The sequence below is a fragment of the Acanthaster planci genome, linkage group LG02 (assembly GCF_054643075.1).
Source record: "Acanthaster planci isolate LZ-2023a linkage group LG02, COTS_SCS, whole genome shotgun sequence".
Lineage (NCBI taxonomy): Eukaryota > Metazoa > Echinodermata > Asteroidea > Valvatida > Acanthasteridae > Acanthaster > Acanthaster planci.
Genome location: NC_141778.1, coordinates 35318540 through 35343841, shown reverse-complemented (window position 1 = coordinate 35343841; position 25302 = coordinate 35318540). Strand labels below are relative to the sequence as shown.

Sequence of the window (25302 nt, the reverse complement as noted above, 5' to 3'; positions counted from 1 at the left end):
GCGTAGGACATTGCGTCCAAAACGCGTCCCGTGTATGCGTATTTTCAAGCGTTCAGAATTTCGTTGCGCGCACTTCCAAATGGAGTTTTTCAAAAAGCGGTTGAGATTTTATTGTTTCAATCGTCAGATTTCGAAGAAAAACTGAATTCTGCACTTGGAATGGATAAATTTGGAAAGAATAACGGCTGAGGTGTACGCAGCAGTGAATTACCGGAGATCAACGTCAAGCTTGGAAGAAGGGACAGAAGGAAATGTGAGTCCCACTGTTTTAGTTTCAGAAAGTTTTTCAAGTTGTACTTTATAATGCTTAACTTTAAGCCAATATAAGCCTAGTAAGAATTTTATGACAGTCTATCTGGTCTGTCAGGCTTTGTAGGCTTGTATGAAACTTCACTATGTCGAAGTTGGGACCGTCTGAAATGTTACTTATTGGCAAAAGTGGTTTCAAAACTGAATGACTAATTTGTCGTTTATTATCCCCAGATTTCCCTGGAAAAAATCTCCAAGACTGTGTTTGTCGGATCTAAAGACGCACTGAACCCAAATCGTGTGACAGACGATGTGCTATGAGTGACAGAATTCTTCTTCGGGGCAGAGATGAAACCAAAGTGAGAAGCAGAGTGCTGACGTTTCTGATGAATGAAGTTACAAGCAAGGGAATTCAGAGCCTTCTACGCAATGAAAGAAACTTCGTCCAGATAACAAAATTATTCGTTCGTTGTTAAAATTTACCTTTTTATGCCGGAAAGTACATGTAGTTGTTAAGTGTAAATCTTTAAGTCAGGTTGTGAACTCAACTTTTTGTTAAGCTGATTAATAGACCTAAGTGTCTGTTTTAAAAACGGCAGGAAGTTAGTTTGGTCGCTCATTTAAAGCTGCGCTGACTTTGTGCTGACAGAAAAGATTCTCACACTTCCGTATGCCGCATGTCGGTTTCAATAAAAATTACTCAATATGTGAATGAATTTTTTTCGTACAATTTTTCCTGAGAGTGTGTAAAATTAACATCATTTTATTGATGATTTTTCAGTGTTGGCTCATCGAAACCACACGGAAAAACACATGGACAGTTTGGACATCATATATACCGACAAAACCTATTGCATGTCCTGGTGGAATTCTCAAAGTTTTACACACTGAACAAATAACGATTGAACCGACCCAAAGTGAAAATATTGCTAAAGCGTGACCGTAGACAATAGGTGTAACAAATGAATTAAAAACAAACACACAAAAAACAAGTTAACATTATCGCTTTCGAGTGAGTTAGAAAATGGTCAGTTATTTCCGGAAATGATATTCTTGCACTTTCTGTTCATGTTTGGCTTGTTTTCTGGAGGGAGGCCGAGGGCTTAGCAATCATCCCATGAGAAAAAGGTTATGTTGACCAGAAATGCACAGCATACAGCATCGCATTACCCTCCTGAAGCACCGCCATTGTTCGGCCGCGCATTTTGTGCACAAACAATGCGCGATGTCCTGTCCAGTCTAAATAATCAAGATCAATTGGGTTCACATTCACTCACGGGCTCGCGCGTGGAGCACGCTGAGTCCGCGCAACGAATTTTATTATTGACAAGACTAGATATAACATCAGTTTTCTGAAATTTGTAATTGCCGAGCTTTCGGTAACTGAGTACCTTCTTCAGGGCAAGCAGATTCAGTTCTGAATGAATGCGGAAAAATCCACGTTCATTCCCCCTGGATGCTGCGCTCCAGTTCCTTACGCTGTACATCGGATGACGCTTTCCGCAGAATGCAGACGCTTACGTCACTGAGGGAATGTGGCGGTGCGCAAAAGTACTGCGCAACAGTGAGACCAGATGTTCCGCAAAGCGGTCACCAAGGCGACGTTCCATATTTCAACGAATTTTATTAGTCTGGAATGTAAACATTTAGTACCATCTGTCTTTCTCTCGCAGGTAAGGGTGCATTTCAGCTTAGGGCGTATACCGCCCGCTAGTGGCATTAGTGGCAGCTGCCTCGCAGTTGTAACTGGAAAATTTGCCAAGACAGTGATAAATCCAGGTTGGGAACCTAGGATTTTTGTTAACGTCTGTAATGTCCAAGTAAGCATTTCATTCAAGAAATTCATGTAACAGTAAAACAGATTTCATGACCACTCCCCACCACCCATAACTGCATAAACGCTTGTCATCTGACTGGTGGATTGTTGATCACTTGTCATTGAATTCTCAGTTTCTTGACTGGACATCGCCGCAATGATTATTCAGTTTGACTTCATGCCAGCACCGTGCAAAAGTGAATAAGTCATTCTATTAATCAAGTACCATTGAATAGTCTGAATAGAAACCTTCATTTCATAAGCATTCGTTATAAAAAGGGAGTAAGGATATATCATTTCTCAGCATTGAAGAAATTAATGTATTTCTGTCCCCAGTTTTAAGTAAAACTCCGTCATCAGTAAATTACAAAGAATAAAATGAACCGAGCAAAATAAAAGTGCAATCAATGGTCAGCACCATCGAGGTCAAGGACCGTACCGTGCCATAATTAATAGACAACAGTGATAAATACTTCCACTCGGAAACAAATTAGGAAAAATACTCACTAGTTTCTCAGGTGTTCGAGGTATATATCAAATCAGAGATCACTTCCTCATCATTCATTTTCCTGTCACTTTTCAGCGGCTTCACCGATGACTTTTGAAAATATTTTCTCTCCAGAGATAATCACCTCTCAAACAGTCACGAGGCCCATCACCATTTTGAAAATTGATAACTACTCCAGTGCAGAATAGACCCAATCGGAGCGTTCCTTTCAGAATTGCAAGCAGGCAGTCGTGCCGAAAGAGTCCATCCTTTTAAACAAAACCATCCAGTCCACGCGCCACAATTTCGACCACCAGAATGCTGAATTCTTTCCTCAGCAGTTCTCCATTGTACTCTGCACAATTCGCGCCGTCAGGCGAATCCTGAAAATGGCGATATTCTTTCTCCCTCGGGCAGTCATATTTGTGTGCACATTGCGCGATCAACGGCAAACACTGACATGACTATACATTTCAGTGTCGCTCACGCCATGCATACTTACATACCTGTGGTTAGTTTCTTCCACGTGACGTGAGAATTGCGCGTGGGAAACAGTGACATGGTCTGGTCAGTTCCACAGTGCATGCTTATAGGTTGTGCACAATGCGCACAGCTTTGGAAACGCCAATTTTGTACTTCGCGATGTTCTATACACAACCAACCGTGTACAGAAACGGCCATATCAGCGGGTGTATGGCCCTTTTCGCGCGAATTACATCCGTGTCTAGCAGTATACCAGCGAAAAGCAGTTTGAGAATAGCGACAACGCTCCAATTAATATTATCAGAATACAATTGGAATGGTACGGAGGCGTATAAGGGCCACCTGCAAAAAAGATTTTTTCGAGATACTCCCCGCTGCGAGTTAGCTATAACTAGTTCAAAACTCGTTGCATATTGAGACTCAGTCTGGATACCAGACCCAATCATTCCGATTACTCCTTTTATCAAGGGTCCTGTATCACCCAACGTCCACGTGACCAACACTCCCCCAGATTTCAGGGAATAGTCGAACCATTCCAAACCTAACAACACGTTTTCTTTAATGCTCCTCAAAACTGTAAAAATTGTTACAATGATTGGTGGCCGAATGAAAGGGGAGAGGAAAAAGACCATTCGGATGGTATCGTTAATATTCGGGCATTTCCGGTCCTCCCGTCTGTACCAAGAATTTTGTGAACTGTCCGTGGTACACCGGTCGGAGTACGCCATCCACTACAAAGCGAAATTAGGGCAAAAAAATGGAAAATGTTTTTGATATATTGATTGATTTTTTGAAATTATAAACAGCTTGTATTGTAGAAGTTTAGTGTATATTTTTCAAAAACTGTGCAAAATTTTAAGAATCTCATTTCTTATTTTAGATGCCAAATCGAGTGAATTTTTAAAGAGCGAATGAAATTTGATATACGCAACGTAATATCTAGGACTGACTGAATATTTAAAGTTCGAAATTCTTTCAAAATAAAACAAAAACTTTACAATGTAAACATTTTTATCGAAATTTAGACATATTTTGCAACCTAACGTCTTAAGTATTTACAGAAATATCACTTTATCCGAATTAAGAAATCATCTTCATTGAAAAATTATCAGATCTGAGAAAGCATCCGAATTGAGAATGCATCCCAATTGAGAACGCATCCACAGCCGCGTACAAAAAGTATTCGATCTTTTAGACGGTATTCTGTGAAAGCCTCATAGTGCTTCAAACATATTTTTGAAAAAGTAAAGCATATTTTTTCAAGATTGTCTTAAAGAAGTTTTCAAAAGTTGCTTTTATTCGTGGTTGCTTATTAATTTGGATTTTTGTTAATTTAGATGCTTTCTCGTTATATTTTGGATCGCAAGAGATCTTGTATAAAATGCATGATGTGATACAGGACCTTTGAAGAGAAGAGAAGTCGGAATCACTGGGTCTGGTATCCAGACTGAGTTTTAATATGCAGTGAGTTGAGTTTTAGCTAACTCTCCGCGGGGAGATAGTATCTCAAACTTTTTGCAAGTGGTCCTTGTACGCTTCCGTAGAATGGAAAAGATGGCAGCAGTTCATATTCTTTTAGAGGAAACTAAAAAGTAAAAAGACTGTGCGGTGAAGTTACAAAAGTGGATGATTTTTTCGAAAAGGATATTTTCTTGAAGTAGAAAATATAAAGTATAAGGCACGTTGATGATTTGAACGTGCACCATTTGAGCATTTGCTCGGGGAAAAAGCAAGCAATAAAAAATCGTTAGCTGATGATATTGCTGTGCTGAATGATTTCAGGAAAATGCCTGTTTTGACAATGTTGATAGGTTAATTTTTACCGTCACTTGTCACGATTGTGTGTTTTTCATCAGCTTCCTTACTTGATCTTTAAGAAAAAAACAAAGAGTACAAAATGAAACACACATTTTGTCTTCTGGTTTCTTTCAGGTAAGTTTTACTTCTTGGGTGTAAAGAGAAGTGAGTTCCGAGAGAGATGTTTCCCCTTTATAGGACCCATACTCAAAAATGAAGATTTAATTTGATGTAGTTTGATCAATTTCACGAGCATGTTAACCCTGAATGAAAAAACACAAAATGGTTAGCAAATAAAGACCTTTCAATACAAACAAGCCCCTTTAAGAAAACCTTTCTGAGCCCAAATATAGAGAAAGAAGTAAGCATCACGTTTTTATTCTGTTCACATATATATCACTTACACTCTTAAACTCATTTTAGGAATAGTGAAATAGTTACTTTACATCACCAAATCTTGGAGCTAGCAGTTTCCAAAAACGTTATCCACAATGAGAAACACTTTCTGATGACCATAATAAAACTTTGTGTGAGATTATGTGATCTACAAAATTACTTCAAATTACAGAATTACCTCAACCAATAAAAAAAAAATACCAATAAAAGGTAAAAATTCATCTCATGGATCCCATTCTTTAAGGTAATTTATGACTGTCAAACTCACATTTTATATAAGTTATCACAAGAGTGCAAGCGTGATAACAAATTTATTGTCAAGCAAACTTGACGCCCACTAAAGATGTTATAAGGGCCTATGAGCGCAATGTGCCATCTCTGAATTCACATGAAGCTTTGCAGTTGTACGTTTTGCTTTTAGCATAAAAATGGTGCGTTGCATGGTGTTAGAACAGAGCATTACGCAGCACAGGTTTGATATGAACAATGTAATACAGTTATATTTCACACTGTTTGCCGCCATGGATCGACCAATCAGAATTGAGAATTCAAGATTGCCTGAGGATAAATATTGGAATACACTGAGTATACCTCGAGTCTGCTGCGTTGATTCCAGGCAGTAGAAAAATGGGAACCAGTCCAATTACTGAGAAAAGCAAAAATGTTACTTGAATACTCCAAAGTCCCATCGCAGTTTAACCAAAGAACTGCTAAACATAGGTATGCTTGTACATGCACCAGAACCATGGCAATCACAAAGCTGTTCAGTTATTATTGATGAACAACATGGATTTGGAAAAAAAAAATATATCACAAACTTCACTCCACCACTGCCTCATCTTTTGGTCATTTCTTTCTACAAATATTTCAGTTACACAAGCACTGAAACTACCTGAGCCTTATGAAATGAAAGACTGCATATGTTCCAGTTTGCCATTGAATATATTGAGAATGACAGTAATCGACTCAAGGGAAGGTTTTTCTTAACATTTTGGACACTTATTTATTTCTGCTACATTCAGTCCAATTTCATGTCCATTTATGATCATCACTTTTCACAATTTATGTGCAGCGAATCTTTTGTTCAATTTTATCCAAACAGAGAGAGTTAGCATGGCTGCCATCTTGCAGGCCAGTGCTTTTGTTCCTTGGGGCATACACAAAGGAGGTTTCTCTGTGATACAAAAGAATTGCCCTGCAAGATGGCTACCGTGCAAAGCCTCCACACATTATTATTTATCATTACTGCATTCTAGCCTTAAATGATTCTTCAACTGATTGTCATTTTCAAAAGTTGCTGGTCACACACTTTCAATGCACAAAAGAGGAAATGAGCTGTAAAGATAAAAGGACACGGAACACAGCCATAGCCCTGACAACAGGCAAAAAGCTGCACAGGCTGGAAGGAAAATACTTGATTATGGCTTGTGTGATTGGACTACCTCAAGTTGACTGACTGGCTGGTTGGCAAACAGGATGTAATATTTGGTCACAGTCGAACACTCAATGGTGAAAAAGCAGCTCAGTGGATGCCTCTTCAGTTCTGCTGGAAACAATCAAGAGATATCAGTTTATGGAGAGTCATGTCATGCCACAAGATTAGTGTGGTGGTCCTTTCTTCAAGCTCTGACCTCTGATGATGACCTTTGAAGGCCACATGGGGCAGACTCAGAGTGGACATTTTTCTGATCTACAGCTGACCAATTTTGGTCTGGACCAATTTATTTACATTTGTCCCACATATAAACTGAAATTTCATTCATCATTTCCTCTCAAATTTAAGAAGAACTTGAAAGGAGAATACTTCTAAAGCAATGTTATGGGTAGGAAATAGATGACCCCTCACAGTCCTTGAAGAATTCAGAGGTATTGAGATTGATAAATGAGCAGAGATGCAAAAAAAAAGCAATGCTGTGCACCCATAACTACTCTTTTCACAGTTATCTTTTGATAACATCCAGTAACACAGAAATTATCTGCATGCAGCTGCTTCATTTCCATCTACGTCCAAACCATTTTGCTCGGGTACTGATATTTATCTAGATCTACAGCCTAAACATTTAATATCCGCAGTTCTGAGCCCACCTATTGTGGTTCTAATTTTACAGTGGGAACCAGTGAATGTCACAGTAACATGTGATTTTTAAGTGATGACTAGACTCACTCACGGGGAACTCATGGGAAACTAAATTTCATTTTGCGATAAAATGTCCATGGTTGAGAACTGCCTGAAAGATGAATATGGAAGGAAATGAACACTGATAGAAAAATACACGAATTTAGGGGTTTGGTTTCATGTGTAAGAATATTCCTTTTTTACTCAACTGTTTTTATAATATTGGCCCAAAAATCCTAGAGTGGAAATATCTATGAGGTAGGCCATAACTCATCAGAAGAGGCTCAAACTGGGAACAGGTGCATCAACTGACAATCACTGTATCAAATAATCACTATACTAAACATGCAGAACAGCCAAACATTTTCAGGATTTGGTCTTGGTCTGTTAAGTCAGCAGCTACAACTGAAAAGTCGTACATTTGTCAACTTTGACAGGAGGCCTAAATGTTGGTTTTTGTGGAGGAAGGAAGAATGTAGGACCTGGAGAAAAACCCTCATGGCACAGGAGAGGTCTAACGAACTACGGACTCCATTCGCACATACATGTACGTGTAACCCAGGTTGGGACGTGAACCTAGGACCACAGTGGTAAGAGGCACAACCACCCATGCCATCCCTGTATGGACTCTGTTGTCACGGATAGTCATTCTTGTTTAATATTAGTAGCCTTGTACTGTTCCATGTGCAATGGGGAAAGAATTTTGTATACTGCTACCACTCTTTTCATCATCATCTCAATGAAGGCCGGACATTGCATTGCAGAGATGCTGAAAATACATACTGGACTCTTACTTCCAAACTGTAAGGCACAATCTGGTATGCCTTACAGCCCTACAACTTTTTATGAGTTCATTACACAATGGGTTTTGAATGCAGCCCCTGTAAGATCAAATCAATGCTGATCAGGGTACATTTTATTACTGCACTAAAAATTCCACTTTCTGAATCAAATCCTGCCTGAAAAAGCCATATGAACTGTTCAATATCTCTCTGAAACTCTTGACTTAGGATTTTAAGAACATGTGAGAGACTACTTTCTGAAAAACTCAGAGCTTTTAGTCCCCCTCCTGTCATTCTCTTTGACCTTGTGACAAACACACTGCGCACATTGTATGTATGACACTACCCACGCATCAGGTTGCTAGCCAACCCCCTTGCATATTTGTAGCAGTCTCTGCCATCACATCAGGTTCATACATGTCAGACGGTAATGTGGGAAATTAGTTAGAAGAGACACAATCAATAATAATCACGTTTAATCACACACAATCATCAACTCAAACTTTCAAAGGAGCCATCTTGATAAGCACATGTTCTTGCCTTGCCGCAATGAACTTGCATGGTCCAATGTCCTGTATACTGGATTGACCATTTTCAGAGACGAAAGATAGAATCTTGATTTCATGGCACTGAGTGATCATTTTCATAACTTTCAACATCCCATTGTGATATGAACTCATAAAAGGTCATCAGGCTGAAAGGCAAACAGAGTTGTGGCTTTTGGAAGTACTGAAATCTGGGAAGGAGAAAAATGTCAAAGATTGCATCTACGTGAAGTATTTAGGCACCTAACGTTAAGGCCTCCCCCAAAAAGTTTCCGGTTTCTGGTCAAGAGCTAAATGTAGCTCCAAAAGTGGTGCGGCGACACAGCTTTTGTTTTTCTTCCCTCACCTTTTTTTCTGGAAATGATGCACGTATAACATGTGATGTCCATCATGACAACACGCTCACATAATGCTGGCCGTTGCAACACTAAATAGACTGGGCCTGTACTTTTTACTGTTTAAAAGCATTATCAGCTTGTACATGTACACAGGACATAAGACCACCTAGTTTGTCTGGTTCCCAGATGTAAATGTAAAAGTACATGTATAATATAGCAATGACGTCATCTGAAAAAGAGTGCTCGACTAAATGTATGGGGCACCAGAGGGACTCCTCCGGGACTGTATACTTGGGGACCCCTGGGTTTTTTGTCATTTTAATCTTGCAAAACTGGTAAGTCCCCATAAAACAAAGGCAACACTCTCTTTATTGCACTGACCCTATTTTTGGGAAATTTCAAGTTGTAAATTGTGAGAAAATATGACTTTCTTAATGATAAACTAGCCAAGCAAATTTAAATCCACCTAGCCCCACACATGGGGCTGTAGTGGCTCTCTTTTACCATCTGTTCTTAACTGTCGGATCACACGACAGTTAAGAGACAGATTGTAAAAGAGAGCCCCTACCCCCCTAAATGTGGGGCTAGAATCCACCATGCATGCCATGTGTTAAAACATTCACACTTTCCCCTCATAATTTCCCTCAAAACTCAAAACCCTGCCCTTTTTTGACAACATCAACCCTTCAGTTATTGAGCACAATGTCACAGTCATCTACTAAGGTGGATTCGAAAGTTAAAATGTAGCTCTTCTTGGCTTTTATTACAGGAACAGGGTCCCCAAATTTACAATCCCCAACTCCTTTACTGTATATATTACTCAACCGTACCCCATAAAAACATGTTAAAATTACACAGTGGCAGGATTCCAGTCAATTAAGCAAATCAAACTTATGGAGTAATTGCAGAATACCCCGCCACTCAAAAGTTACCCCCTCCCCCTGAAATAGTTAGCTATGATGTCGAAGTGGCTGTGGTACAGTCCAAGATGCAAAATGAAATGGGTGCAGTTGCAAACGGGTAAAGTAGCAAACGGGCAAAGGTAACTATTGGATTTAACATGGGGATGCAAGGGTCAATGAATGGAGGATGAATGAGTTTGGGATGGCTGAAAAACTTCCTAGTCCAAACCACTGCAAGTACTCCGTAGTCGGCTATGATTAACGATAGTACTTCGTGCCGCACAGTTGACGAACTCATTACATCACGTACATCTCTGCAACATGTAGGTAGATGAGTTCGCAAAGTGTATATTGCACGCATGCACTTAATGCGTGATCCAAAACTAGGAAACAAGCTGCGTTCAGTTTTCGGCCAGTTTTAATAAAACGCAACTTTGAAAGTCATTTTAATTAAACAGAAATTTGATGCAAGAGTTTAAATGACTGTTGAGTGTGAATAAAAGGATTTGGGATCACTCACAGTTTTATATCTCGCCCTAGACTATTTGCCATTTTTTTCCCACTACTATTCCAAAATGTCAAAGTGCAAATCAGAAATCTGGCCAAATTTTCCGAGAGCAAGTTTTGTTCAAGTTTACATTTCACTTTTAAACTAGACCCTGTCTGAGCAAAGCAGGTCAACTCATACGCCACCCAACTCATACACCGACCAACTCGTACGCCGACCAACTCGTACACCTAGTATAACTAATGTTATTAGAAACATCCTGAATAATTCCTGTCACTACCTTGACTGATAACAGGGATCCAACTTTCACCCACACCCCCAAACAGTGTGAATGAAGATTTGAGTAAGTACGCGCTGCAAAGCTCTAGAGAGGTTCTGTTTCAATTGTAAAATTTCAGAATTGTTCCCGAAAAATTACGGGACAATTCCATAATTTTACGGGAAATGTCCATTACGGACACCGTAAATTTATGGACATTTTTTTACAGTGACTTAATACCAATCTTTAAGGAATCTAGGCAAAATCTAAAAATTACCAGTCTCTACCTAAAAAGAAAAAAGTAATGAACAATCAGCTTATCTGGTAATTTACATTTAATTGATTTACATCTAAAGGTAAATTTGGTTAAAACACGGCAGCAAAAGCTTGTACGAGGTTAATGCTCCGACGATGTACGAATTGGTTGGCGTAAGAGTTGGTCGGCGTACGAGTTGGTCGGCGCACGAGTTGGTCGGCATATGAGTTGGTCGGCGTACGAGTTGGTCGGCGTACGAGTTGGTCGGCGTAAGAGTTGGTCGGCGTAAGAGTTGGTCGGCGTACGAGTTGGTCGGCGTACGAGTTGGTCGGCGTAAGAGTTGGTCGGCGTAAGAGTTGGTCGGTGTACGAGTTGGTCAGCGTAAGAATTGACCAGCATTCTGTCTGAGAATGTAGAACTGATGAAGGACAACACCAAGGAGGTAGGTTTTTATTTCAAGCGATCCAGAACTAGGAAAACGACTGTAATGCATACGGGCACATACATGTACGTATGATTGATTGATTGCGGAAAGATTGACTTAGTACAGCCACCATTTTTTAAATACCTCAGAAATAAGGCTTGTTAATATACATGTATCTACTACATGAAATTCCATCCCATCATTAAGGCATACATCATGTATAGTATTTTACAACGTGGCCTCAGTAGGCTGAGCGCACAGAGTCCCACCGGACGACTTGTCTCTCCCTTTTACGCACGGACCGTCGAGTTATCTGGACCCCTCTCTTCCTACCTCCATCACGTCCAGTATAAATTAACCCATGAAAACTTTAGGCCTAGGCCTACTACAGTAAAATCTCGATAAGTTGAAGCCCGTTGTAGGCCAACTGCCATAAGCCAGTAAGGTTGCATGTGCACTGAAGCGTGTAACTTTCGATAACTCGAACTTCGACTCATCAGCTGAGTTCGGGCAGCTTGTTCCCGTATGTTCACGAACAGCTCGATTTGTTGTTTGTGGGTCGGCCGCTCGAACACCGGGAACAAACAACCGGTTATTACAAGCAACATGCAACATGGCGGCGTCTATGCTCGTTATTCGAGAGTTAAGGTTTGGATGGGCTGAATTCTTTTCTATATAAACAGGAACATTCATTTCTGTGTTTCGGAAAATAATTAATGTTAATTTTGCAAAACTTCCCATTGTCTACGTGGTCTATAGCTTTGGAAGCCATCTCTCTACTTTTTGCCGCTGTTCAAAAATCAAAATCTCACGAGTTTTTCCGTGTGTTCCTGTAAAACCCTGACGAGGAGGTGGTGTGTGATCCTGTTCCGAGAACAATGTTCTTGAGTCGTGTTCCTGCCGTTCGAGCGCGAGAACAAGAAACCCGTGTCAAGAACAGGCCGCCCGAACTGAACCATCGAGATTTTACTGTAGTTACTAGTTTCCGACTTTTACCTTGCCTTTTTTACCTTGACTCCCAATCGACTATGTACACAACTGCTGAAGTAGAGTCTGTTGAGTGCATTTCATAAGCAATAATTTCTCCTGGAGGACAGTTATATCCTATGTCGGTAAAAATTGATGAAAAACTGAAAATCTTTTATAAACTACGGGTGGCGCCATCTTAGTCTCTCAGATTTTTAACAATTGGTGGCGCTATTTAATAAAACGTTTTAAAGGGCGCCCTCAAACTTTGCATAAAAAGCGCCCTTAATCTTAAAGGACGCCCTCTTCAGTCACGGAATCGATGTCTGACTGGATGACGTTTCGAAGGGCGCCCTCAAGAAGCTGTTTCAAATTTGACCGTTAGTTTCAAAGGGCGCTCCCATAAATTTTCCTCTTTTTACCGACGCGACACTTATTCTTGAAGGGCGCCCTCACACAAGTGCTTGTCCAAAAAACTTGGACGTTTTGCCAAAATAGCGCCCTCGAATGGGAATCACCAGAAGTTCTTTTGCTTTTTGTAAGCACCGTCAAGATAGTTATTTTCCTGCCGCAAATGAGTTCAGTCGGTCTGACTTTAAAGAGGAATCTATTTTGTTAAAGAACTCATTTTTAAGGTGATAAAAAGAAGAAGAAAAAGCCTGGCCAGATAATTGTTTTCTTTGGAAAGGTCCTTTCATCAGGATAATTCAAATAACCATAAAAGAAATCGACACAAAGCACAATTTTTGCGAGCTGAATTATATATATTTCCATATCTTCACTCAGGAGGTAATCAATCGGGCATGTAAATCAACAAACTAATCACGAGGTAAATTACTGTGAAAAAAAATTAACCGCATATGTATCAAGAAATGCTTGTGAATTTCAGCAATATCAGTTGAAATGACTTCTATATTAATGGGGTGACGAATTGTGGTTTTGACACTTACAACTGCATGTGAGTTGGTTTAAGCCAACAATTAAGTACTGATTTAAAGAAAATCATGAGGAAGTGATGTTTGATGTGGATACAAGGGAATGAAGGGCTAAGAAATTTAATAAATGAATGTTCTAAATTTCATTGACCTTTTACTGTTACATTCAGACATGGCCTCTCCTCTCCAAAAAAGCCTGAAAAAGGGGAAACTAAAAAGCAACTCAGGGCTTTCATTTCTGGGTATTAAATGTTTTGATGCATATTCTTCTTTGCTCTTATTTTTGATAAAATACTCACACAGATTTCCTTGTAGAAATAAAAGTAAAAAGATGTCATCTTTCTGAAGGCTTTCGAACGTTTACTTGCAGCTTGAAATGGACCATAGTTCTCTTTGTTAGACGAGGCTTTTTCTCAATTGCCACAATTAATACCAGTTGAGTGTTACTTGGAATCTTAACATTCATCTATTTGGTTTGGTTTTACACAACTAAAAATTAAAAAAAATCATTTCAATTTAATAACTATCAACTACTCTGTAAATACTCTGAAATTTTAACCCCTGATATTTTAATCAAGTATTCTCATGTTAGAATTATTCCTACCAGTTACCTGGCAGTAATGAGCCTCAATTTAAGGTCAAAGGTCAAGTTTACATGAGATCACTGCTGGCTCAATGAGAAGCACATTTTACAACTATGTAAATATTTATGTCACTGATGCCAATCTTACATGGTTTTTCACCAAGAGCTGAAAGACTAATTTTCAAGCCAGAAAACCTTATATGCACCTCTCATGTCTCGTTTTAAGTGACTTGAATAGAAAGAAAAGTAGAGCACGACAATCCATATCATTTCACCAAGCAGAAGTCACAATCTGTGTGAACATTCTCCATTATAGTCTACAAAATTTACTGATTGTCTTGCCTTTGTATGTACATATGATGACTACTTAGCTCCTTTCATCTGCATTTTGAGTGTTTGACCGGCAAACATATCATATTCCAGCACACAATTCAACAATTTTTTTGGCTAAAAATGTGATATTCCACTGCTATGACATTCACATAAAAGTACTGTTGACTTTCCCTAATTGTGTGAAACACAATTATTGTAAAAGATTAAACCTCCAGGATGGATTTAGAGAATGAAAGAAAAAAGAGGTATTCAACATTTTCTCCAGGGAATATGATGGGACTGGCACAGGGAACAAATTCCACTTTAATTTCGTTTTTATAATTCATAGATCAGGGTGATTCAATAGAAGTCTTTGTGGGTTTTTCAGTAATTTCCAGTTTCTTAAAGTGGTTGAGGTGGGAAATGTGAGAGTCTCTGTTGGGCATTCATTCTCAGACCTCAGCTATCCTTCCCATAATCCTCTTCTTCCCATCCAATCTAAATCCACCTGAATGTGTAGTTTACAGTAAGACAACCAGGCATGATGTGCTATTGAAACACAATAAGAACATTGATTGGAACCTGAAATTCCCTACAGAGTTTGGGCTACTTGACAGTTACTGCACAACTGCAATACAGCACTACCTTAAGACTGTGTACATCATGGAGCTATCTGGGACTTTGCCTGGCATTCCAAATCTGTGAGAATCAAACACCCTACACGAGCATAGTGATGTCAGATACAGGACTATGCTATCCAGACAGAATTTGTTTACAGGAAACTGGATGTCGATATTCTGCTAACTAAAGATAATGTACAATTGGATGAGGCAATGTGTTGAGTTTCATAGGTCTTGTAATTGTACCCAGCACAGGTTAGTGGTGATGCCTCAAACCAAAATCCAATGCCTCCTGCGTAATGTGACAAGTCACTGACCTACATTTCAATGTTACTGCAGACTTCATAAAGCCAAGGTTGTTGAAAGTTTCCACGTCTGATCCTCACAAGTATTCCAAGCAAACTCTAGTGCCTATGTGCATCTCCACTCATTCCTGCTCTGATGTTGTATCAAGATAAAAATTTATCTGTCAGTGAATCACAGAAAACAGGATGAATTGTGTTCATAAATTCAAGAAACCTAAAAAGACCTGGTGCTCATCAAATGCTGTTTGAAATGTTTCCATCATACTATGCAAACAATCTCTCCAAAGCTGAGTTCATTCGGGAGGAATTTGCCAATCTATTATGTCACTAGTAATAACATCATTGACGTGTATGTCACACATCCATCTCAAATAAACACCTGCTACCTCAGATAATTACGTGACTCTGAATTTTCACGTGGTTTGAGAGATGTTTTTCAATTTCTGTTGATAAACAACTTGATACAATGCTGGATCCTGCTTTTGGAAAGACTGGAAAACAGTAATCTAAAACAGTTTGATTGTAAAAGTTTACCTTTTGTCTGTCGGGAGAGTGATACTGATTTCAAGCAAGTCTTATTGTCACTTAATGGGTTAAAAATTATCTCATATGCTCGTTCTTATAGAGTTTTCCTTTATTAACTTATACTCTTATTATTTGGCCAAATTCCATTTTGTAAAGCTGCATGATGTACACATGTATACAACAGCCAACCATATGATACAAATACTTTAAAATGATTCATTAAAGAAAATTTGATTGTTGATTAAATCTAGAGTTTCTTTACATCAATACATGTTGATATGTACGGTATATTCTACAACCACAATAACAATTATAATTGACAATGGTTCTCAAGAACAATAATACTTAGTTACTGTTCTGTTTAAGATATATATATAGATCTATTTTATACATTTTTTAATAATTTATACAAAGATAATAAACAGAATTGTAATAATGTAACCAACGATGACTCAATTTACCAATATATACAGGCAATAAGAAGCGTTACTTGTTGACATAATGTCACAAAGTTAGTGTCACGGCCAACACAGCCAGTCACTGTCAGTGAGTATATTAAGTTCGCGTTTCAAAGGTTTTGATTTTGTTGTTTTAAGATGAATTCAACGAATGATTAACCCTTGACAAATAGCCACATCAATGCAGAAACACACAAAAACTTGCATTACTGAATCACCTCAATGGGTTAAAGTCAATATTAGTTAAGGTAATCATTCGGACCATAGCCATTCCAGTGAAGTGGTCATTTTTTCTAAGCCACATTTCAAAACTGAAGTTCAATGGTTACTACTGAATTGATAAGTTTGATTCTCAAGTTAGTCTCCTGAGATTCTTGCTCATCCAGTATGAATGCTCACATCCTTCTACAAACCTAAACTTGCTCCAAATTCATTTCTTGCAAAATGTCAGAACCCTGTTTTTTTTGTTTTGTTTTTTTGCATTAATGCAAGAGATGTCACCTCTCCAACTACCTGTTGTTTCATTGCATTGGTATACGTAACTTTCTGGAAGCGATTAATACACATTGACATACATGTACATCCAGACCTCTCTAACAGCAGTTTCATAAAGGATTCAGTATATGCAAGAATCCAAGCACAACAAACAAGCTTGGTAAGGAAAAATATTTGCTTAGCAAATACAGGTAACAATGCCTGTTACTTAATTCCTGTGCAGTTCAAGATAAGTTTGCTAACCCAAACTCTGCTTAGCAAGTTCATAGCCAGCAATCATAAACATCACCGTATGACAGGTACAGTAGCCCAAGGCTGGTTTTCCAAACTTCATATTTTGCTAAGCTAAACTCTTTCCAGAAAATATTTCAAGCTCGTCTGAAACTGTGACATCAGCTGCTGGACATGCATGTACATGTATGCTTACTCCAAACACTTCCTACGAAAATGCTAGGAGTCATCTTACTCCCATTTAAAATGCTAAATTGTCAGTAAAGCTTAATACTGCTGAAAAACTGTTCAGTGCTGAAATGTAATGCTTTCACAACATCACTTTGTTTACACATCACAACATACAGATACGTGTATTATACATGAAAAAGCCAAGGTTCTCTGATCACAAGGCAACATTTTGAAGAACCAAAGCTATCAAATGAACTCCAACAAACATGACTGGGTGAAAATTCCTGAAAATCTTGCAACAGATTTTTTGAAAATGGAAATTTGGATAATGAACGATTCTTGGTAAAAGAGAGTATTTGAAATCCCGTGAAACAGGTTCGTATTTATCCATTCACAAATTGTGTCTTGAAACTGTCGTATACATGTATATCTTTGACTTCCAATTGCATCAAGTCAAAGAAATAGACGTGTCAACACTCAGAGACTGGGACAAACATTACACTTAAAGTTCTCTGAGGAGCTGGTGCATTATGGGATATAGGCCTTGCAACAAATGAAGCTGCAGAATGCGGAAGTCTGAAGCAGATTGTATCTGCCGCTAAGCAGGACTAATGCTTTCAAGCTGTTTACAATCAAAATTATTTCACGGAAAATATTGGTTTCATCCTTTTTCTCTGGGACAGTTAAGTTGGATTCCATGTGTAATTTAACTGATTTACAGAGCATGACTTTCACAAGTTAGTTATTCCAAATACACCTATCTGTATTAAGTCTTGGTCATGACCTGGTATATACACTGACCAAAAGAAACTGGAAATGCTGACTAAAATGTGACCTGGTAACTTGCTACATTTTTGGCATGAAAACCCAATCAATGAATTTTAGATCAGAATGCTTCAATTCGTTATTTAAATGAATCTGTGAAATGAGACCATGAAAGTGTTGCTATATGCTGGCAGCACACAACAGCGTTAGTATTAAATAAGTGAAAATTCCTTCGGTGATATTGCCTGTCTGTGTCAGCCATGTTTTGGCCAATGTCTCATATCTTCATCAGTCGACACAATATGTAAAAGTGTCACATTTAAAAAATCGGTTAATTCATTCCGTTCGACAAGTCAATTTTTTGCGAGAAAGTTTTTCTTGTTCAGACTAATGTCTCCTGCCCGTCTTTGAGTTTCCACTTGCCTTGCCATTGTTTGTCATCCCTCTCTGGGCTAGTTGGACTGGTGCTAGCTGTCTCTAAGGGTAAGTCCATATCAAAATCTTCCTCCATAGCAGCAATGGGTACCTTGGCTATCCTTGGCTGTGGGGATTTAGGTGGACCCCGCCGCTGTAAACTAGGCGAGATTACACAGGGTCTAGTTGGCTTGATACAGTCTGACACACTCTGTGTTCGTCTGTTGTCCACTGGCAGCCATACCTGATCTGAGGCATCATCACCAAGTTTCCATGGTGAGGGTAGGAGATCTGAAGCATGCTTGCGTACCGTCCGTGGACTTTTAGACTGGTAGGATATCTCTAGGTTTGGTGATAGCGTTCCGCTGTCCATATTGGCAGGTGAGCTGAACTGTCTTTCAGGGGGGTGACCAACAAGTGGTGAGACAGGACCCCCTGATATACGGCGTGGGGAATGGGGAGATAGAGGTGAGAATATCTGCTTCTCATTGGAGATTCCTCGCACCAGTCTCGTGGGTGGGGTTATTGTGGACGTAGGGGAGGACTCCCCTCCCCACTGATTGCTCTCATCCTGGTTTTCGCTGCTGTGTCGCCCTCGCTTGGTCTTAGTACTGCGTTCCTGCTGACCACTCACAGAGCGATCTTCACAACCTGTCCTGGCAATCTTTGGACTGCTGGGAAATCGACTGTCAATGACCGGTGCAGCACGAGGCAGCGACAACGATTTCTGCTTAGACTGTTGCAGCATCTGTTCTCTGGTTACATGACCTAAGCTCTCGTCGGTGAAGTCCGATTTGTTGCGGCAGGCGTAGAGGTCATCCGGGGAACTGAAGAGACGATGTTCATGACCATGAAGAGCATGGAATGGCATGAGAATCTCCTCAGGAGTACAAGGAGGTGACGAGGAATGCGGCGAGTCAATATCCTCATTGAAAGTAGCCTCCATCTCAGCAGGATCAACGCAGCTGCAGATTACAACACAAAGTTAGAGTCATATATAGTTCAGCAAAAAATTAAAATCCGCTTTCAACTCTCAGAGCTCATCTTGAAAGGTGCAAGTCATACTAAAACCAATTATCTATCAATGTATTTGGTGTCTTCCTTCCAGAGGGTGGAATCTCTTCACCTGGGTAGTTTCCAATGTGGGGCAACACAAAGTGGTCTAGATCCTAACACCTCTTGCTGTAATCCAGACAAGGATCAAACAGACAGTGTTCAGTGCCAATGCAATGTAGAGCTTAGCGCATGAGAGATACAGTCTACTAATTCAAGCGAGATGTCGGGCCAGCTCACTAGCATTAAAGTGTCCCTACAGCATCTTTTGAAAAAAGGAGATCATTTGGCCCCCAAGGTAGCGAGATTGTGTAAATCTTTGATCAACTCCCTGAGTCTCTGGGCTTTTATCTGAGAGCTGAATGGCTAAAAATATGGTTGAAAAATGGTCTTAAGTGCCTGAGAAAGTTGAGGGTTGCCACTTGAAAAATGGCTGCAATCAGACTTCGGAATAATCACTTTTTGGGGGGTGATTTTGTTTTGTGAGAATAACTAAAAATGTAATCAGTTAACCCACAAAAATTGAAAAGAAATGTTAAGATTAGGGACCAGACAAGAATTAAATTAGTGGTTCAGAAACCTCAGGGATGTTGGTAGGTATGTTATTGGGCCATGAACAGTGCTGATTTTACAATGTTTTCAATGGGGCTTGAATTAGTGGACTGTACCCAGAGCTACATGAGGGTAACACACCAATGAGAGTAACAATAAACTGGTCCCTAAATTAAATTCTAGACCTCAACAGTGGATGGGCAGGGCAGGGCAGGCCCCAATCTTAATTACAGGTGAATGTAGTACATGACTTGATAGGAATACAGCCCATGACTTCACCGGTGAGGCTCACTTGTTCATAAGGAAAGCCCATAAATGGTGTCCTGCATTGGTTTAAGACACAAAGTGCCTTTGGCTGACAATCTCCATTGTCTGACTGAGTTCTTACCCTAGTGCTACTGCTCTCTTGGTCAGGAGGTAGTCTAAAGCTTCAGGGTCTGTCTCATATGTGATCTTCAACACGCTATCTTGAATCTCAGCCGGTACCTTTGAGAGGAGAAAATGATATTCATAACTGGGACACAGTATTCAACCAACAGTATGAACAGCAGAAGCAATTTAACCGTTATCAAGAACAAGTGCCAACTATATGACCCAATCTCCTAATTTTCATCTACTCCTCTAATGCACTTTGTGCATAATTATCCCTTGGGCCAGGGAATTACAGGCAGGCAGCTAAGTTCAATCAGAATGTATGACGCCAAGTTAAGCTCACTCCATCCATTCCCAACTCACAGGGCTCACCCACTGCAACCCACCTGAAAGATGGCTTCCATGTGTTCAGTCATGATCTGTACCACACTGATCACCTCTCTACTTTCCTCCACCTGTTCCGAGGCTTCTTGACCTCCGTGGGCATCCCTGTCCTGTCCCCCTTTAGTCTTCCGTAGAATGTTGGGACCAAAGAGGGTGGCAAGGTTATGAGTGTCCATCTTGTTTCCCTGTATCTGAGGCAAGAAAATGGCAATGGATACAGTAAGTTAAATTTCTGGCTTTCATAGATGAACAAAAACTCGTTGCACTGATGACTACATCAAGCAAACACAATTTCAGAGATGGAATGTCATTTGGTATTATATTCCAAATTTTTCCTGTCACAGACTCACTTCATTTCCATCATCATCCACAGTATCGGCAGCATTCTTGGAGACCCTATTTAGAAATCCTAGCAGAGCATTCAAGGTGTCTCTATTGGCTGTAGGCAGCAGGTAGACTAAAAGCTGTAGTGCTCTCAACCTCTGCTCAAAATTCTCTAATCCTGAGGACACATTAAAAAAATGACAAATTAATACTCTACTAGATAGTCTTTATTGACTTCATACACAAAGGTCAACTAAAAATGATGAAAATCACATTTACTCATGCCTACGCTTGCAGGACGAATGACTTAAGAGGACAAAAATCAGGAGGAATTGCCTCAAACATGAATACAAGATGTACTTGTGTATGGGGAAGGGGCGTAGTCATACAGGTCGCCTCTAAGTCTAAGTCAAGTAGAGTGGAAAAATTTGTTTCTTGAAATACACTCCTCCAATTTGGTTACACAAATTGTACTGACAAGAACACAAGATGAAGACTCACTTGTGCAGGCTACAAAAGCAGGGTAAAGTTCACGGGTCAAGAGAGGTTCTGGAAGGTCACGGAAAAACTCCTTCAATAGTGCTCCCACATCATGAGGATTGTGAGAATCATTCAAAATTATCTCATTACCAGCGTCGAAGTCCTCACGTAACTGCAGAGGAAACAAAACACAAAAAAACCACATTACTCTAATTTGCATTTTCACAACAGCAAAAACCAACAAAAGTCTAATCTAAACCTCCCCTCCCCCCCAAAAAACCAGAGGATAATCTTACAACTTGGATACTTAATGTCTGTAATTACAAGATAAACTCAATCAACATTCATCATTATCATCAACCTGGCATTGAAACTCCTCTCTCTTCTGGTCATTGTGGAAAGCAGATTTCCGAAGTGAGAGGAGTAACACATTGCACTGATTGGATGAAGAAGGGTGACAGACTAAACACTTATTCACCAGAAAACTGATAGTTGATCTGATAAACCAGAGCTAGACGACATTGGGGGCAAGACATTGATACTGGCAGGTATGAGTGACATCAAGAGTAACCTTCTCTAGTTGAGTCTAAGTATTTATCATGGGAAATTCTGTCTTGCAATCAGAAAGGGACAATGCAGAGAGCTTCAGATGCGACAGTCTCATATATGGAGTCTCAATCCAATCAATGATAAGTTGAGGGTTGTCACGCCACTTGCTGGTAAAAAATGACTACTTATCAACTGATTGCTGGACTCTATTCACTCACATGGCCATGTGCAGTTGTTTTTGGCATCCTAGAGTGGAGTCAAAGTGAGAATGGGTAGGATGAAGGGCTGGGCATTATAAGCACTCCAACAGGTACATCAACCTGCTGGCTCCTCTACCAAGTAACACAGAGTGAAAGAAAGCTGTTTGCTGCCAAGTACAGCATGTATCAAGTATCAATCATCACCATCTTCATCTCCCTCATCTCTGTAACCAACCAACTCAGTTAAGCTGTCAGGTCAATTGGTCACTTATTTAGATTTGTGTGGCATCTAATTTGCATACCGGTCTGATTCTTAGTGAATGACATTCCTGGAGCTAGGCCATGCCTTTTAATTATGTAATGGCATACTTGAGCCCAAGAGGGTGTGTTGCCTTATAATACCAACTCACGGTTGTGGGGTTCATTCCTGCACCAACCACCATGGCATGAAGACCTTCTTTAAGTCATTTCGTTTTTGTTCCTGAATGTTCCGTGTCGTTGGGGGTTATAGTTATGCCCCATGGGTCGTCTTGTCGTCTGTTGCAACTCGTCTCTGGATTTTCTGGCTTTTCTTTATGATGCTTTGGTGAGTCCAAAATCATTAATTCTAATTAATTATAGCTGTTGTTTAATGTTAAAATGTTGTTGTAGTGTGAATATGTATATTGCTTCTTATGTCGGGGATGGTTAGTTTATAAATTTATTTGTTACAGCCAACCTCTGACAAGTTCCATGCTCGAAACTTGATCCGGGATCGACGTTGAGTCGTCACACAGAACACCTGAAGGTATGGGTTGGAAAGTGTAATTGCTAATACTTTCATTGTATAAATTGTGATTGTGAGGCGTTCATGAGTTGTATTTTCAATGTGCAACTTTTAGTATGAATTTGCTAGGTCACTCTATACTTGACATTTCATAGTTATTTGAAACATTCCCATTCTTTCCTGAAAAATCTGGGTCTATTTTATTTGACAGGTGTTCTTCTTGCCCCATATTTTTGGTAGCTTTGTATTTCTGACCAACAATTCATAAATTGACTTTAGATTATAGGTTCGTTCTATTGGAAGCTTTACTCGAAACTAGAGCAAGTTCCAAAACACCTGCCGTGTTAGGATACAATTGTGACTCTTGCAATTTTCTTTAGAATGAGGTTTGAGACACATAAACTGAATTCTGATGTGATAAAGAATTCTTATTCATTAAACCTCCGATTCAAACAATCCCTTTTGAGTTAGTCTTTGCGAATGATTGTTTTGTTTGTGACACAACCGTGTTTAGCAGTACTACCACGGGATACTCCTACTCCCTCCTGCTTGTACTCCTTCCTTACATCTCCATCCATCCATCTAATGGATTATTTCCCAAATTCCCCTTCACACCAGGTTGCTCAGATCACCTGTTCCTCCAGTCCGTCCCCACCAAATTCAGTTGAGGTCATTCAGATCCTACAAGCACCCTTACAGGAATCACATGATCAAAACGGTCAAATTTGAAACTGAACAAGTTACGGTGAACAGGTCCACTAGGAATACTCATTCTATCTGCAAAACTTGTAATTACAGTTCAGAGGCATGAGTAACAACTTGCAACATTAAGATTTTATGCATTTACTTCCTTAGTATCTTTCATTTTTAAATCTTTCAGTTTACACATTCTGTAAAGGGAAAGAAAACAAATTTCTTAAATGTGCATGTGGGTTGATAGTCTGTAAAAAGTAGCCGAAAGGATAGCTATCTAAGTGCACACCCGTTCTGTTTATAATGGGGGGGAAGCTCAGTATAATGATTAAACTTCAATACCACAACTGCCCCAGCTGCTTCTGTCAACAGTGAAGGATCTCCTTGACTTCTTTTATCTCAAGGTAACATCTTTTTTTTTTTACCATATCAGTAATACTGGTGTTTGAGCGGTCAGATACCCTATAACAAGGTATAATAATTCACAGACCCAGGCAAACAGTACGATTAGCAATTCATAAATTATGGTCTAGCGATCCGGTGTAGCGATCAAATATCATGTGAAGTGTGGCCGTACGATAACAACTCCTCAGGCGAAGAAGAGATCACCTTTATTTCCCGGTCAGAAAAAGCCCTATCGGTACCTGTCCTTATCCAAACAAGGTGGAAATCAAGCTAGGAATTCAGAGAGAAGCAAATTCTATCACCGTCATGAAACACGGTGACTTGTGAGTGGTAAAATATGAAATTCCAAAGGACCTCAGTGCCAAGAAATACAATTGCTGTCTCCTCGTGAAAAACAAGTTGATTGCAAACCTGTCATGACTCACATCAACCATCAGTGGCTTCAGTGCTCTGAATTACCACTCCCAATCCAACTAAATTGGCTCCTTATCAAAAGCGAGAATCAATCAATATATTTGCATATTGATCCAGTAGCATGTATTAGGATTAAATATTGATGCTGTACTTAGGGCTAATGGATGATTTAGAGATGTACCTCACTGGCCATGTAAATACTTGGTCTCGTTTCCTCATGGCATTCTGAGCAACAAATAAAGGACAAAAACATAGGAAAAGACGCATTTTGAAAAATGCTACTTTTGTTTTAACGGTCAATTGGGAATTATTTTTAAATGCTGAAGGTACTAACGCATACGGTATCACACGTCATCAAAGAAGGATTTTGGAAATTTCAAACGAATCTTTTGAGAGAAACAAAATTACGGGTGACAAACTCGTATCTGTATAATTGATTTTTGTTTGGTTTTGCTTGCCACCCACCAAGTCCCCCACGAAGCAAAGAGAAAAACTCCACATGAGAAGTGACAGCAGAAACAAACTGCAACTCTGAATGGAATGTGTGCATTCACAAGTACTTGAGAGTGCAGAGAGGTCTATAGGAACGGCAGGTGAAATTCTCAGAGGACCATCTTCACTGAGACAAACACACTAAAATCACATCAGCGTGGTGTGCAAATGACGGTATACTGATCCTTGCATTATCAGGAGAATTACGACTGTATTACATCCTGAGACTCCGAGCATCGGCCATCCATTTTTGTCTCAAGTACCATACTGAGGTGACATTTTTGCTTGTACAAGAGGGATGAACCACAAGTGTTGCCTTTTAACAACCACATCATCATGCTTGAGCACTTCAAGAGGACTACATATGGAATAAATAGCAGCGAATATTGTTTAAGTCGTCACCAGAGAATTGGAAAAGTTTTTTTTATCAAGTTAAAAACCTTGACATTAAACGGATGAAATCCAAAACTTCTCCCTTTT

General features: G+C 39.6%; 2 protein-coding genes and 2 long non-coding RNA genes across 14 annotated transcripts in view; 1 reads left to right on the top strand and 3 right to left on the bottom strand.

Moving 5' to 3' along the window:
• The window catches only part of LOC110985922 (acid-sensing ion channel 1B-like), a 50720-nt gene extending 47320 nt beyond the window's left edge, over positions 1-3400 (bottom strand). Inside the window, exon 1 of the mRNA XM_022247391.2 lies at positions 2573-3400. The gene's annotated coding sequence lies outside the window, so the exon portion shown is untranslated. The remainder of the gene's footprint in view (positions 1-2572) is intronic.
• On the top strand, positions 56-25201 carry LOC110985915 (uncharacterized). 7 transcript variants are annotated; one of them, XR_015423714.1, is made up of 6 exons: positions 57-253; positions 484-2069; positions 7782-7934; positions 20481-20718; positions 21709-22839; positions 23437-24590. It is a non-coding gene; the product is annotated as an uncharacterized LOC110985915 (long non-coding RNA). The 7 variants fall into 7 exon arrangements; XR_015423712.1 differs by having other exon boundaries at positions 56-253; positions 20481-22839; positions 23437-25201; XR_015423718.1 differs by having other exon boundaries at positions 56-253; positions 484-1922; positions 20481-22839; positions 23437-25200.
• LOC147800196 (uncharacterized) lies at positions 5183-12529 on the bottom strand. 2 transcript variants are annotated; one of them, XR_015423722.1, is made up of 2 exons: positions 12355-12529; positions 5183-6771 (listed from the first exon to the last, which is right to left on the bottom strand). It is a non-coding gene; the product is annotated as an uncharacterized LOC147800196 (long non-coding RNA). The 2 variants fall into 2 exon arrangements; XR_015423725.1 differs by having other exon boundaries at positions 12369-12529.
• Positions 13068-25302, bottom strand: part of arhgap6 (Rho GTPase activating protein 6) — an 89475-nt gene continuing 77240 nt past the window's right edge. For all 4 annotated transcript variants that reach the window (XM_022247375.2, XM_087131439.1, XM_022247374.2 and 1 more), the window contains 5 exons: positions 21325-21475; positions 20850-21001; positions 20502-20690; positions 20132-20229; positions 13068-19103 (listed from right to left, as the gene is read on the bottom strand). In XM_022247375.2, the coding sequence (XP_022103067.1) occupies positions 18107-19103; positions 20132-20229; positions 20502-20690; positions 20850-21001; positions 21325-21475 (1587 nt within the window). In that variant the 3' untranslated portion in view covers positions 13068-18106. The remainder of the gene's footprint in view (positions 19104-20131; positions 20230-20501; positions 20691-20849; positions 21002-21324; positions 21476-25302) is intronic.